The sequence below is a fragment of the Monodon monoceros genome, unplaced genomic scaffold, assembly GCF_005190385.1.
Source record: "Monodon monoceros isolate NGI ecotype Baffin Bay Population unplaced genomic scaffold, NGI_Narwhal_1 Super_Scaffold_7, whole genome shotgun sequence".
Classification (NCBI taxonomy): Eukaryota; Metazoa; Chordata; class Mammalia; order Artiodactyla; family Monodontidae; genus Monodon; species Monodon monoceros.
This window is the reverse complement of record NW_021703784.1, coordinates 101,811,819-101,827,426: the sequence shown is the minus strand read 5'-3', so window position 1 is coordinate 101,827,426 and position 15,608 is coordinate 101,811,819. Positions and strand designations below refer to the sequence as shown.

Here is a 15,608-nt window from a genome sequence, read left to right as displayed (position 1 = left end):
TGACGCCTGCGACCCTGCCAAGGTCCACCTCTGCCAAGGTGAGCTGAGGACATGGCAGGCTCTGAGGGCCAGGCTTCCCGAGGCTCTCATTGATAGGGCGCTTCCGTGGGCCGGCCCTGGACTCAGTGCATGCGTGCTTTGGCCCATCTCATCCCTAAGACACCTAGAGCCAGGTGCTATTATTAACACCCCCATTTCCCAGAGAAAGACTGCTGAGGCTCAGAGAAGGGTCATGCAGGGAGAACGTCCTGGAACTGACTACTAAGATCCCAGGGCTAAATGTTCTTAGTGCTTTCCATGCATTAACTTGGGTGAGGAGGGACCGTTATTATTTCGATTGAACGGGTGAGGAAACCAAAGCACAGAGAGGTTAAGCAACTTGTCCAAGGTCACCCAGCAAGTAAGTGGCAGAACCCGGGCATTCGGCCACAGAGTTTTACTCCCTTTGCTCTCAGCCTGATCGTGAGTGTGATGGGGGTGGGGGGCGATGCTGGCGCTCCCGGTCAGGACACAGCACACCTCAGTTTGCAAAGATATTGCACACCTGCCACCTCACCTGCCTTTCAGTCCAGAGAAGACACAGAGATCATGGCCCCCATTTTGCAGAGGAGAAAATGAAAACCGGAGGAGGGTAATGACTGGCACAAGGTCACACAGTAAGTTAGCTGCTGGATAAGGGCTTGGGTCCCAGGTTTGATACCCAGGCCTGGGCCGGCCCTGGCCCCCTGACTGGCTGGACCCACTGAGTTTCGTGACCCTGAGGAAGGGGGTTATCAGGGGGTTACGGGGCAGGTGAGCAGAGAGTTCTGAGCGGGGAGGCAGCCCAAGCCTTCTGGAGGGCAGCCCAAGCCTTGCCTCCTGCTTGCCGTGGGAACCTCAATTTCCTCATCTGTAAAATAAATGGCCTGCATCTGTTGGACCCTGAGGGCCCTTCCAGCCTGAATTCACAAGGTGCCTGGGGACACCGTGTTCCCTGCTCGCCACCGTTGCTTTCCCCATTAGTGCAGCCAAGCAGCCCCATTTCCCCTGCAGGATATTTTTTTCCACCTGTTTGCAGCCTCTTCCCATCTGGCATGGCTGCAGGCCTCAGGAAGCTGGGGAAGATGTCCAGCCAAGCCCAGAGCGTCACACTGGTTTGGGAATCAGCACCTCCTGTTCAATCTGCCTCACCACGCTGCCCAGTGAGCACTTACTCGTTCTGTTTTGTAGCAGAGCAGCCTGTCATCTGTCTGTCTGTCTGTCTGTCTGTGACCCTCTCCAGCAGGACTGTGAGCTCGATGAGGGCAGAGGTCACATCGAGAGATCAGAGCTTGATAAGCAGTGAGCCTCCTATTTCTGGAAGCATGCACAGAGAGGCTGCGTGTGGCCGGGATGTGGAGCGGGACAGAGAATGGAGCCGGGGGTGGGGGTGAAGGGAATCAGGCCCTCCAGCTCCGGGCTATGAGACCCCCAGGAGCAGTCTTTGAGACCCCACGGCCCGGGAGAGGACTGGGGGGCTCTGTCCTCTGTGGGCAGTGGAAAGAGAACACAGAGGCATGAAACTGACTCATCAAGGATGTCTTTATAGGAACTGTGGCAGACACTGGCCTGAGGGTGGATAGACTCAGAGCCTCCAGAGCTTTTGCTCCGTAGGAGTCCCCTCTGTGCTTGGGCCACACTGACCGCCAATGTCGGGAGGCCTCGGTGGGGAGCCACATCCCCCCACAAGTGTCCACGCTATCGGCCATGTCCTCTGGGGTCTGATGGGCTGCCACACCATGAGAGTGAAGTCTTCCATGCTGACGAAACCAGGATGGGCAAAGCTTGGAGAGTGCACTTCGGGGGAGGGGACCGTTTGCTGAGCCAGGGGCATCTGCTGCATTCTCGCCCATTCGAATGGTCTGCACCTCCAGATGCACCGCGTTCCCTCTGGCCTCAAGGCCTCTGCCCAGGCCCCTCCCTCACCTGAAACACTCATCCCCTCCCCTGGCCAGGCTAACTCCTACTCATCCTTGAGGTCTCTGTTTCGGTAATTCAACAACTGCGTCCTGGGCACCTACGATGAGGCAGACACTGTCTCAGGTGAGCTGTTGGCCGTGAGTGAATAGCCCTGCCCTCTCAGAGTTTCCACGCGATGCTGATGTGGGATGAGTTGCCCTAGGCTTGTGGCTGTAACGAGTAGCCCCCAAGTCAATGGCTTAACCCAATGAAGGTCTATTTTGCACCCATATCACAGTCCAAATGGGTGGCAGGGGGGCTCTGCTTCAGTGCCACTGCCATCCCCTAGCCTTGGATAGGGTCCCCTTGGACCCTCTGCATCAGGCCAGCTGGTGAGGGAAGAGGGGGAGCATGGAGAGCTGGGCAGGGAGGCTTCACGCCTTGGCCTGGAGCAGCAGGCATGCCACTTCCACCCACTTTCTCCTGGTGCGAGCTTGGCCGCAAACACACTGTCTGAATGTCCTGGGGCTGCTGTAACAATCCCCGAAACTTGGTAGCTTGAAACGACAGAAATGTATTCTCTCATGGTTCCGGAGGCCAGAAGCCTGAAATCAAGGTGCTGGCAGGGCCGTGCTCCCTCTGCAGCTTCCAGGGGAGGGTCCTTCCTTCCTCTCCTGGCTTCTAGGTGCTGTCAGCAATCCTTAGCATCCTGGGCTTACGGCCGCATCACTCCAATCTCTGGCTCTGACTTCACATCGCCTTCTCCTCTGTGTCTTTCCCTTTTTGTGTCCCTCTTATCAGGATACTTGTTATTGGGTTTAGCCCCCTGATAATCCAAGGTGATTTTCTCATCTCAAGATCCTTAAAAATTATATCTTGCAAAGACTTTTTTCCAAATAAGGTAAAATTCATAGGCTCTGGGGATTAGAACATGGACCTATCTGTTTGGGTGCCACCTTCCAACACTAGCAGAATCACCTGGACTCCTTTACACAGCAGCCAGCTTCCAGGTGGGCAGAAACAGAAGCTATTGGTACAAAGTCTCTTAAGGCCTAGTCCCAGAAGTCCCAGAACATTATTTCTACTGCATTCTATTGGTCAAAGCAGGTTTCAGGGCTTACCCAGATTCAAGGGCAAGTAGAATACATAGAATACCCCTCTTGTTGGGAGATGTGGCAACAATGCCAAAGGGCACGCTTCATGGGAGGGATGGTTGCTGCTGTCTTTGGAAACAAGCTAACAGAGTGTGTGTGTGTGTGTTTTGGCGAAGGCCTCTGCTAGAGGCCCCGGAAATGTGCTCCCTGATGATGGTGTTGCTGACGAGGCTGAGGTAGGAAAGCCTCCACCCGAGTGGAGCTCAGCCATCAACTAGCTGACCCTGGGCCAGTCCCTCATTCACTCAACAACTACCTACTATGTGCCAGGCCCCGAGCGAGGCACTGGGGTCCCAGTGGTGAGCAAGCCAGGTCCCTGTGGAACTGGCCATCCTGTGGATGACAAAAGCTTATAACTGGACACACTTGTCACAGAGTGTGACAAGTAGAAGGAGACCAGCAAGGAGATGGGCTGGAGAATCCCTGGGGACAAAAGAGGCCAGGATGAGCCTGGAGGGCAGAGACCCAGAGGATGACCCCTCCTGGGCCTCAGTTTCCTCCTCTGGACCTCAAGAGGGTTTGTCAGAGCCATGGACTCAAACTATGTTCCCTTGAGTCCTAGCATCTCCCAGAGGCACCGCAGTGGCTACTGCAGGGGATACTGCAGAGGGGGCTGAGCAGGGGGCATCTAAAGTTTGTGACTAATTGGGTTGGAAGCTTCCAGGGATCTCCCACAGTCTAGGTGCCAAGCCAGACGTCCTGGTCTTGTCCTGGTCTCATCCCGGTGACTGTCTGGGACAAAATTTTCCCAGGACCTCTCCTGTTCCTGAATGGCTCTGCCAGTGTCCTGGGCTCTGGGGAAATAGGGAACCTCCCCTTTGTCCATTGGGCCCTCAGGTCCCCCTACCACCGCAGAACAGACCCTCCACCAGGATGCTTGCAGCTGCTCCCTTACCTTTGACCTTGGGTCTGCTTGAGCTGGGAGAGCCCCAGGGACCCCAAATGAGGTGCCAGTGTCTCTCAAAGAGCTCAGGCTCTTTGGGGTCCCACCCTCCCCTCTGTGTGGCCCTGGGTGGGCCCCTTGCCCTCTCTGATCCTCTGGGTAAGTCCTGTCTCATGGGGGTAAGCACAAAGGCAAGGAGCTGGTGAGATCCAGGCCCTCTGACGCTGGCTTGAGATCAGCACAGGGAGAACCAGAGAAGTGCCAGGAGACGCCCAGCCTCCTGGGGACCTGCCCCTTGTGCTTCTGCCCCACGATCTGGGAAGCTCTGGACCCCACCTGCCCCCAGGGGTTGGGAGAGGACTGGGGGCGAGTTAGTCAATAGGAAAACCACTTACTTCAGTTCAGCAACTTTTATTCCTGTGTTCAACGCAGTGTTGGGCATTGGGTAGGGGCGGGGCCAGAGATGCCAAAGAGAATAATCCCCTCCCGCCTCGGGGCCTCAGTTTTTCTCGCACAGGGAGGGAAGGTTTCCTCTGTTTCCTTCATGGGGAGGCTGTGAGGACAGTGACAGTACACGACAAGACATAGTCCTTGCCCTGGAGATGGGCTCACCCTCTGGGAGGGAGGCCCATGCCCTGCCCACCACTAGCAGCTGGCAAGAAGGGCGGCTGGGGCCCTGTGACCAGGTGATGCGCCAGAGGCTCTCAGCCACGGGTCTGGCTTCACTGAGCTCTGTCCTGGTGACAGAGGCCTCAACGGGCCACGTAAGGAAGGGGAAGAGTCCACGCAGAGGAGGTCACTCCATTCACAGTCCAGAGGGCCACGAAGAGGTAGGTCGTGCCGTCTCATCCAGGTGCAGCGAGGACCCACACCACTGCTAGCATCCTTAGCTGGTGGTGCCCAGCGAGGGCTGTGGAGAGGCCGACTGGCTCAGGGTCACGCTGGGGAAGCTGGTGACAAAGCTCTCCCACCTTCTCCTTATCTTCTGCAAGACAGGAGGGGCCGAGATCAGGGCCCAGGTCTCTGGACTGGGTGGTGGGCTTCAGGTGCTGTTCCACCTACAGCCACGAGGTGGTGGTAGACCCCAGAGACAGACGCATGGCTCACTAGCCACCCTTCCTCCTAGAGGAAGCCGGCAGCTCCCACCCAGGGGGGCCGGATCACCCCCTTTTCCGGGGGAGAGGGGAGCACAAGATGTAACCCTGGGGAAGTTGTACTGGCTGATCTCTTGCCTCCAGCAAAATCCACCCATCCAGCACGCTGACAGATTGATCATCTCGGAACAGCTCTGACCGTATCACCCACCCGCTCTGAAACCTTCCCTGACTCCCCAGTGCCTATGGGATAAATCCCAAAGGCCTTCAGGCCCCCATGAAATACAGTTTTTGGATGTCTCTCTCTCCAGCCCCTTCCCCAGACAGCTCTGTTATCTTTTTGATCTACAGCCCCATACCTTTCTGCCTCTGAGCCTTTGCTGCCCTGGGTCCTGATCCTGGGGACCTCCCCCTCCCCTCTAGCACTCCTCCATCCACCAACCCTCAGCCAAACCTGTTGATATTGCCTCAGCCACCACCGGCTGCCTTCTTGCTGGGCTTGGATCAGCTGCTCTGTGTCCCCCAGGCTCCCTGGCAGTTGCTCCTGCCCGGGGGCGTCCAGCCTTTCTGGGCCTCCGTCTGAGGACCTGGACTTCTCACAACCCTGTCTGAGGCTCAGCGCCCGGCGCAGTTGGCCTGCCAGGGGCCTCCCGCAGGGCTCCTGGAGCTTGCTATAGGAGGGCCGTGGTCCTCGCAAGGACTGGCTGCGTAGCCCTGTCCCCATGGTTCTGGAGGCTGCAGGCACAGGACTGCTCCAGCCCCTTGGCGAGCCCCTGGCCTTCTGAGATGGCTTGGTGCCTCCACTCACCTGACAGGAGCTCACTTGGGGACAAAGGTTGGTGCTGCTGAGGTGGCCGTTGTAAACCAAAGGGCGGGTGGAGAGGCGGTGTTGTGGGTGACTCAGGGATGCTTGACCTCGGTGGCCTGCCCTCCTCTTCCTCCTCCAGGCAGCCTTCCCTGACCACCCCACCCCAAAGATCTTGCCCTCCCCTGAACTCCTGTAGTCCTGGCTGTCCAGACTCATTTCGTTGACAGAACAGATGGCTCAACAGCAAAACAGAGACAGGCTTTTAAGAAACAGGACAGCTCCAACCTAGAACTGTCAAATTCACAGAGACAGAAGGGAGCATGGTGGTTGCCAGGGCCTGGGGGGAATGGCAAGTTGCTTAATGGCTATACAGTTTCAGTTTTGCAAGGTGAGAAACTTCTGGAGGTTGGTTGTACAACAATGTGAACGTATATAACGCTACTGAATTGTACATGTAAAAATGGCTAAGATGGTACATTTTATGTTTCTGTATTTTTTTTGCTACAATTGGAAATTTAAAAAAAGAAAGAAAGAAAAAAGAAACAGGATAGTTCTAGGCTGGAAGTTAGGAGACTTGGGTTTTTTCCAGGCCTAGCTCTGCCCCTAATTTTCCAGCACAGAATAGGGTTAAGCGCTCAGGCTCTGAGGACCAGCTGCTCCTGGGTAAACCTCGGTTCCATCCCCAGCAGCTACGTGACGCTGGGTGCCTTCTCCCTTGGTTTCCTTGTCTAAAACAGAGACAGATAACTCACGTGTTGTCGTGAGGACTAAATGTGATGATGCTATGCCCAGCAAAGGGCTTGGCATGCAGCAAGCGCTCAGTAAAAGTGAGTTGGTGGCATTCAGTATTTGAGGCAAATCCTTTTTCCTCTTGGTCAGTCTTCTCATCTGTAAAATGGGTTGTTGTGAACATCAAATGAAATCATGAATGTGGACGCCTCTAAAGGCAAGACTACCAGCAGCAGCTCTTTCTCCCAAGTCAGGGGAAAGAGAAAGGTACTTGGGCTGGGCCAGCCGATCCTCAGAATCCTAGAATTTGAGAGTTTAAAGGGAGCTCCCACATCTGAGAAACAAAAACACACTCCTTTTTGTTTTAATCACTATTTTTTGAGCTTTTATTTTTTACTGGTTCTGGAGCTAATTCCTTCCTATATTTCATTTAAACCTCATGACAGTCCTATGAGGTGTGCATCATTATCTTCATTTTATAGATCCCCATTTTGTAGATGGGGCAAACTGAAGCTCAGAGAGATTAAGCATGCCCAGTAAGTGGCAGAGCTGGGACTCCCGCCCTGGTCAGACTGGCTTTAGAGCCCGTGTTTCAACCACTCTGCTCTCCTGTCCTGGTGTTGGTGGCAGAGGTGGGACTGGAAGCTGGGCGTCCTGCTTCCTCTGTGTCTGGGGTGCCGCACGAGGTGCCCTGTCTGGGGTCAGGGAAGTGCTGGCTGCAACTCTTGGCTCACCCCAGACTCCTCTGCGCCTGGTCTTGCTTTTTTTCCTCTCTCAGAATTTCTAGGCCTTCCTTGGGTTCAGGATCTCTTAATATCTGTCAGGCTCACCTCCCAGCCAGAGGAGCCAAGGCAGGGCCAGTGTGAAGAGGAGAATGGAGAAAAGGGACCCTGACCCTCTGTCCCAGCCTGTCCCAGAGGTGGATTATGACCATTATTCCAACCCTGACCACACGTTTAATGCCTGACCCATGTGCCAACCCTGACCTTGGTTAAAAAGCAACAAAACCATTACACAGTCTTCAACGCCTTCACTCCGGCACAGTTAACTCAAATCCTCACTCGTCCAAGTCTGAGCTGGGAAGAGCTTGCTGATGCCTCACGGGCCTCTGAGATGTGTCAGGGTGAATCACTCGTTCTTGTGTCACGCCTGTAGCTGCCGTATACCCTCTTGCCAAGCGTGTAATCTTACAACAATTCCCCAGATCCGTAAATCTGTGGAGGACCAGGAGAAAATATGTGTTCTTTTCCTTCCCTCCCCATTGCCTCCCTGCCTTTGTCACCGGGGGTGGTGGTGAGGGTTCTTACCTTTCCAGACCCTGCTGGGTGACAGCTCCCCTGGAAGCCTGCCCAACCCCTCAGCCTGGGTTAGGGAGGCAGTCCCCTGTCCAGCCCACCCAATACGCACAGTAGCAGAAGTCACCCCAGGATGCCTTTCCCCGCCACACTGGTGTCCCTTGATGGCTAGGACAACATCTCTTTCACCTCTGTCCCCAGGACATGACATAGTAAATGCTTGGGCTTAAATATTGGAGACTATTACGTGTCTATTGCTGTGTAACAGAATACCCCAAAACTTAGTGGCTTAAGGCAGCACTCATGTATAACCTCAGAGTTTCTGTGGGTCTGGGATCCAGGCACAGCTTAACGGGGCCCTCTGGCTCAGGGTCCCTTGCAGGCTTCAATCAGAAGGCTGTTAGTCACCTCCAGGTTTGACTGGGGGTGGATCTGCTTCCAAGGTTGTTGGCAGGACCTGCTTCCTTGCAGGTTGTTGCCGTGAGTGTCTCAGTTTCTTGTTGATTGTTGGCTGTTCCCAAGGGCAACTCATATCATGGGGGCTGGCTTCAGTTGGAGCCGGCAAGAGAGTGTGAGAGATGGCAGGCGGGCAGAAGCCAGAGCCTTTGGGGAACTTAACCTCAGAAGTGACCTCCCATCACTTTTGCCATCACTGTTCCTCCAAGGCGAGTCACCAGGTCCAGTCGGCACCCAAGGGAGGGGACCCACAAGGGCGTGAACACCAGGAGGCAGGATCTTTGCGGGTCAACGTGGAGGCAGCTTACCCGTGAGACCTGGGTCCCAAGCCCATCAGACTGCCCGAGCCGAAAGCCTTGCACATTTATGGGACACCTACGTGCTTTGAGCGAGCAGCTTAACCTCACGTGCCTACAGTTACTCAGCTATAAAATGGGGATAATATTTTATTTCATCAAATCTAAGATGACGTCGATAGAAAGATAGCATTATTTTATACATCAGTAAGAAAGAATATCCACTGCCCATTCATTGGAAGATGCAGCCCCATTTCAGAACTTGAAGTGTGTGGGGGGAAATGTACGTCTTAAAATTAATGAAACACACAGTGTTTATTTCCTAAGGTGATCTGAGACTTAAATGACTGGTACTATTTAAGGTTGTTGTGAGGCTTAGATGTACGGAAGGCTGCAAACTGGGGCAGGCTGCCCAGATGTTCCATTTACGGATTTATTTATTCATTCATTCATTTATTTATATATGGCTGCATTGGGTCTCCGTTGCTGCGTGCGGGCTTTCTCTTTTGTGGCGAGCGGGGGCTCCTCTTCGTTGCGGTGCGCGGGCTTCTCACTGCGGTGGCTGCTCAGTAGTTGTGGCGCACGGGCTTAGCTGCTCCGCGGCATGTGGGGTCTTCCCGGACCAGGGCTTGAACCTCTGTGCCCTACATTGGCAGGCGGATTCTTAACCACTGCTCCACCAGGGAAGCCCCAGATGTTACTTTTTATTAGTGAGCCAATGAAATTAATCCACACCTACACACTGTGGGCAAGATCTTGTTTTGATGATGTCTAGGCTAGAAGTGAGGCCAAGGGGAGCAGGATAGAATCTCCACCCCCAGAAAAGGAGGGATTCTCATGTACATCAAGCAAGGCACCTTAAAACAGACACCAAGTGCTGAGGCTGCACGGAAGAGAACGGGAGACCCCCATCTGTCTTGGAGGTGGTTAGCATCTGGGCAGGCTCCCTGGAGGAGGTGGTGTTGGAGCCCAGCATTGAGGGCAGGGAGGACTGTTGCAGTAGAGATAGAGGTAGGATCCTGTGGGTGACCAAAGCCTGGGAACACAAAGGGTTGCCCTTGGGTGGGAGAAAAATCTGGAAAGGTAGACTGAAGCCTGCTCTTCCTTCCAGAGCCTGGAAGAGGAATCTGAGCTTGGGAGACAAGGGGGATGGGGTGTGCCCTCCACTCCAGGAGCCTTGCCTCTGTGATTGCATTTCACCCTCACACTCTCTGGAGCTTAGCCCCATTTTTCAGATGAAATAACAGAAGCTCAGAGGGGTGAAGCAACTTGCCCAAGGAGACACAGTCAGTAGTGGGCCTTGAATGCAGCCCCACAGAGTCAGGCCAGCAAACAGAGTCCTCAGCAAATGAGTGTTCCACCCCCAGACCCCACTCCTCACCCCGGTCTTCATGCACCCTACACGATGGTCAGAGAGAACCATTAGCTTAAGGTTAATGCCACTAGAGTTTTCCTTGAAAATATGATATGCCCACCATCAATGAGGCAAGGGGCTCATGTGTGTGTGTTTCAACTAATAATTTATCTCTTTGCCTGAGCAGCTCTTATCATACAGTACATTTTGGGGGGACTAGTTCTTTTTTTTTTTTTTTTGCTGTACGCGGGCCTCTCACTGTTGTGGCCTCTCCCGTTGCGGAGCACAGGCTCCGGACGCGCAGGCTCCGGACGCGCAGGCTCAGCGGCCATGGCTCACAGTCCCAGCCGCTCTGAGGCATGTGGGATCTTCCCGGACCGGGGTACGAACCCGTGTCCCCTGCATCAGCAGGCGGACTCTCAACCACTGCGCCACCAGGGAAGCCCAGAACTAGTTCTTTTACTTCAGAACAATGATCCATTGTTTTGGTTTTCATTTCCCAAAGGAAGCTAGAATGCCAGGCTGTCAGGTTCAGCAAGAGATTCTGGTCAACTTATCACTTGGAGAAATCAAACAAAGGGAACAATAAATAGTAATAATGCTATTGATTGTAAGAGCTCCCACGTTCTGAGCACTCAGGCTGTGCCAGGCGTTGTGCTTAGGGCTTCCTGTATTCAGTCCTGATAGCACTCTGAGGAATCGGGGGAGGATTGTTCTCAGTTTAGACAAAGCGTGTATCAGTAATTGCAGGGTCCCAGAACTGGCAACGCAGATGCTCTTGCATTTTTTTCAAATATGCAGGACCTGATGACTATCAGTGGTGGGTCTGCCCCTTCTCCTGTCTGAGCCTATTACCTCATCGGTAAAATGGGCCTGAGCGGGTCTAGCCAGGGTGCCCCAAGGTTTCCTTTGTTAAAAAAACACCAGTCACTGGGCCCCATCAAAACCCCTTGCATATACAGGTCTGGGCAGGGCCCTGAAAAGCTGTCTGCACAATCACATCCCAGGAGATCTGTCTTTTGTGGGAAATCTTGGAAACAATTTGCTCAAGGCCCTTCCACCTCTGAGGACTGTGATCTTAGGACTCAAATTTCAAACCAAAGCTCTTCCTTTGAAATCTGAATTCTAAACATTCTTGTCTTCTCTTTCACAACAAGGTGGCCAGTGGAGCAGAAAGAGCACAGCCTGGGGGGGGGGGTCAGTGGACTGGAGGTCCAGTTCCAGCTCTGCCCCTGACTAGCTATGTGATCCAGAGAGGAAGTCATTTCCTTTCTCTGAGCCTCAGTGTCCACACCTGCAAAATGGGTACAGCATACCTGCCCAGGGATGTTGGGAGGTCCAGAGGAGCTATAGCTCAGAGCTGGGAGGAGGATCTTACCCTCCTCTGCCTCAACCTGTGGGCAGAGGCCTTGATATGGACCTGGGGAAGTGCTGAGACTGTGATCTGCTAGACCAATGCCCACCTTGGCAGGTGGAAGGTCTGATCGACTTGTAGAGATGCCATGATGGGATGGGCTTGTGTATGGAGGAGTCACCCCAAAAGACTGGGTGGAGTGGCCTGGACCCCTCGAGGATGTGGGGGGAGGGAAACATATCAAAAAGAGCAGAAGAGCTACTCCTGAACCATCCCCCCCCCCATCACACACCGTGAGGGTCCCCTGCTGCTTAGAATGGAGACACAACCCCAGCCTGCAGAGAAGGGCTGTCGTGGCCATTCTTCAGTCAGTGAGTGGGTGCGTTCATCACAGCCTAGTGCCCTGCCCTGTGCTTCCATCAATAAGGGTTTATCCTGAGGTCTCACCAGCAGTTAGGCTATCTGCGGCTCAGCTCGAACTGCCAGAATTTTGTTAATTAAAAAAAAAAGTGATTTTTCTTGTGTCATCTCAGGACAGGGGTTCTGGGAAATCTAGGTTGTCCTTGTGAGATCCTCAGGGCAAACCTGGCCTTCCAAATTGTAAACACAAGAGTGGTGGGCTGTTTCTGGGTTTATAGTGACTGCTACAGTATGAGGGTTCATGGCTTTGTCTGTGAGTCCCCATCCACTCAGATGCTTCTGCTTACCCAAGCCTTCTCAGCGCCAACTGCTCTTGGCCCTCCCCACAGCTCCCTCTCAGGCTGCACTTCCTGAACTTACTAGCAATCTGTCCTCACTGACCCTCTCCATGCCTTGACCCCCTGATGCCCTCCCCCAGCTTTGCTTGGGCCATGTATAGGATCCATTTTTACCAATATATTTACCTGATTAACTCTTGATTTATGCATGTATGTATATATGTATGTATCTATCTATCTATCGACTTTCCCTCCTCCAGGAAGCCCTCCAAGTCCCCTCTCATGGGGAAAGGGACCCCTCCTTGGACTCCCATAGCACTCTGGCCATTATCTCTAGCACAGCACCACACTGTTTTGAAGTGGAGTGCTTTGAGGTCTGTGTGCCCTCACTGGTCTGGGAGCAGCTTGGGGATGGGGAAAATACCTCATTTTCACCGTATCTCTATTGGGTGCTGCTGAGGGGGCTGCAGAGTGAAGGGATCACATCTGTCCCCACCACCCCATTTTCCTTCCTGGCCCAGTTGACACCTCCCTCCTCCGAATTTACTCCTTCCTATCCGATCGATCGTGCCTGCTTCTCCTTAACTTTCCCCTTCCCCTTAAATGTGGTACCCTGCAGACTCCTCTCCCTATCGGACTCGGCTCAGCTTCTGGGGCAGTCCCATCCACTCCATAGCTTCGACCACTAAGTGTGGGCTGATGACTCCCATTCCTTCATTTGCCAACTATATATTAAGCATCTACCATGTGCCAAACTCAACTTTTGTAGAGGTGATGTTCAAGTGCGAGGAAGGGACAGGAGTACAGAAGATAAACAGACAAAAACCAAGAACTCTCCAAAAAGTGACAGCTACTAAGAAGCAATAAGGCAGACATACTCCCAGCCTAACAGGAGCCCTGAGCTGCTCTGCAGCTGCCCCTGGCCCACTCCCTCCCGACAGAGCCCTGCTGCCCAGCCTATGCCTTTCCTGGCTGGCCCTCCACAGGCTGGTCTCAGCCTGTCTGTCCTGCCTCCCCTTCCCTTGCATCTGCCAGAAACTCAGCCACGTTCCCCAACCTTCCCGGGCCTCAAGAGTCAATTTCACAAGTTGGGGCCTGTTTAAAAAATAAATTAATTAAATAGAAAGATTCCTGGGCCCCACCCCATGAATCAGGATCCACAGGGGCCTGAGGTCCGGGAATCCATTTTGTTTTTAAAGAGTCCCAGGGGATTCCTCTTATCAGGGAAGCCTGGGTAATAACTTCTCTAGGAATCTCAGTGGGTCTCAACGCTGACCCACATTAGAAAAATTTGGAGAGCTTCTAAAACTTGCAATGCAATGCAGGGGGTTCCACTCGCCAGAGACAGGCTTAAGTGGCATTCTGCTGATGATCCTAAGACCTCTGAGCTGGTGGTTCATATGTATAAGAACCATGGGGGAGGAGTGGGGCTCAAGAATCTGTGTTTCCAATCAGTACCTTGTCCCAAGGAGATCCTGTCACTAGTATTACAGAAGCCCACGCTGAGAAATGCCTTTTCTAGCCACACTGGACTCCTCACCTCAGCTTTTTCTTGGGCAGTTTTCTCTGTCTGGGGTGGAATACCCCTCCCAGCTTTGTCCTCGTGGAGGACTCAGCCTGGAGGTAGGACAGAGCCTGGATGGAGAGATGTCTTGTTTCCTAGCCAAACTTCAACTAATTTATGTGGCTGAGCTAATTGTCCAAAATCCATACTACTTTTGTTCACAGCAGTCCATCTTTTAGTTCTCAATTAGTTTCTGTGTTCAGACCTCCACCTGGTGGTGTTGATATGCGATTCACCTGAACCTGCGTGGAGCCACCTGCCCTCGGCTCCAGACTCAGGATTTCACAGGGACCAGCCAGGACTCAGCTGATGTTCCCCGAAAACTGGGTTCACCTCTTGGTGGGTGTTGAGCCAAAAGATACAACCAAGCCAGAGATCAGGAGAAGGAAGGATTTATTACTTGCAGCAAGTAAGGAGAACACCGGGGATTTTTTCCAAAGCAGTGTCTCCCCAAACAGCAAAATTGGGGAAGTTTTAAGCTAAAGGTATATGCATGTTCATGAAGGGGCTTGAGCGGAGGAGGACGCAGCATAGAATTGGGGCAAAGGTTGACAGTTAGGTTCCAGTGGACCTGGTGGTTGAGAACCTTGGTGGGGGAAGGTGTTAAGTTCCGCAAAATAGCTCAAGAAAGTGCTTCAGGCCAATCTTTATCATTGAAACAGAACTGAAAGTTTACAACTGATTTATTATCTTTGCTATTGTTCCTTCTCTTGCCTGATAACAGTGTTTGTTCCCTTACGATCATTATTACTGAGACCTGTCCAGAGCAAGAACTGTGGTCAGGTGAGCTCTATGATGTGATGGTAGAGGCTGTATTTTTTCACGTGCGTCTCCAGCATAGCACCAGGCCCATAGTAGGTGCTCAAGGGATGCTTGTTAATTGAATGAATACCTGAATCTGGAAAACTGGAATTTTAATCCTTGTTCTGGTACTAAAATAGCTGTGTTGGACTGACCCAGGTTGGAGTTCAGCCAGATATGTGGAAGGAAGGACAAAGAAATTTGTCCAAAGGACAAACAAAATGGACACAACACAGAGAAGAGAATGCAGTTGTAATATCTCTCCATACTCAATCATCAAATTTTAGTTAAAAAGATGTTCTCATAGTTCTTGATTCTCCCAACTGTCTAGAAGCAGGTTATTTTTTCTCCATGCCTTGATTATGATCTGATGTACCTTATATTTTATTTTATCGTCTTTCTTCTCTCACTGGGAGGCAGAAATTTTGGTTTATTTTGGTCACTCTTGCATCTCCTGGTTGGCACAGAGCCCAATTTTTGAAGCTTTCCATTCAACCAAGCCTTCTAAACCCTCTAGGTCCTGAGTGGCCTCTATTTACAGATTAGGAAACTGAGGCTCAGAGAGGTGAGGTTGCTTGTCCAGGGTCACACGGAGACTCCTGCCCGTCACCATCACCCCCACAGCTGCTAAAAGACAATCACGTAAACCCGTCTGGCACAAGCGCCATTTCCTTCTTCCTGCCCTTTGCAAACCCTTTTTCCTCCGACCTCTCCTCCACCCACTAGCGGGCACCTGAGTCTACCCGGATTCCTGAGCCCACCCGGATCCCTGAGCCCGAGGGCTATCTGTTGTGCTTGGGGTTTTGAGAGACACGTGCTACCCGGGTGAATGAATCGCACGTCCCCACCCCCGCCAACAGCCAATCACAGCCTGTCAGAGCCTGGCCACTTCCGCCTATTGCGGGCCGCGTCTGGGGCCTTGCGGCCCACGTGGGGCTCTGGAGACCAGGGAGTAGGTGGTGGTGAGCCAGGGGCGGGCTCCCCCAGCCTCGTCACCAATCCAGGGGCCTGCCGGGGACGGGAGGGGCGGGGCTGATGTGGGGCGCCAAGGCTTAAACGTGACGGGCAGGGGGGCGTAGGGAGGAGTCCCGGGCAGGGGAACGGTGAGTGACAGAGGGGGCTGTCCAGTAACAGGAGGGGCTGGGCTGTCTGAGCCAATAGGAAGTCCGTAAGGCGGGACTGGGACCGCAGCAAGTTCGGTTGCG

At 53.1% G+C, this 15,608-nt stretch overlaps 1 protein-coding gene across 1 annotated transcript; it reads right to left on the bottom strand.

Moving 5' to 3' along the window:
• Positions 1-4,840: 4,840 nt before the first annotated feature.
• CUNH11orf86 (chromosome unknown C11orf86 homolog) lies at positions 4,841-5,772 on the bottom strand. Its single transcript, XM_029207216.1, has 2 exons — positions 5,503-5,772; positions 4,841-4,939 (listed from the first exon to the last, which is right to left on the bottom strand). The coding sequence occupies exons 1-2, from the start codon at positions 5,770-5,772 to the stop codon at positions 4,841-4,843; spliced, it is 369 nt and encodes a 122-aa protein (XP_029063049.1).
• Positions 5,773-15,608: the final 9,836 nt, after the last annotated feature.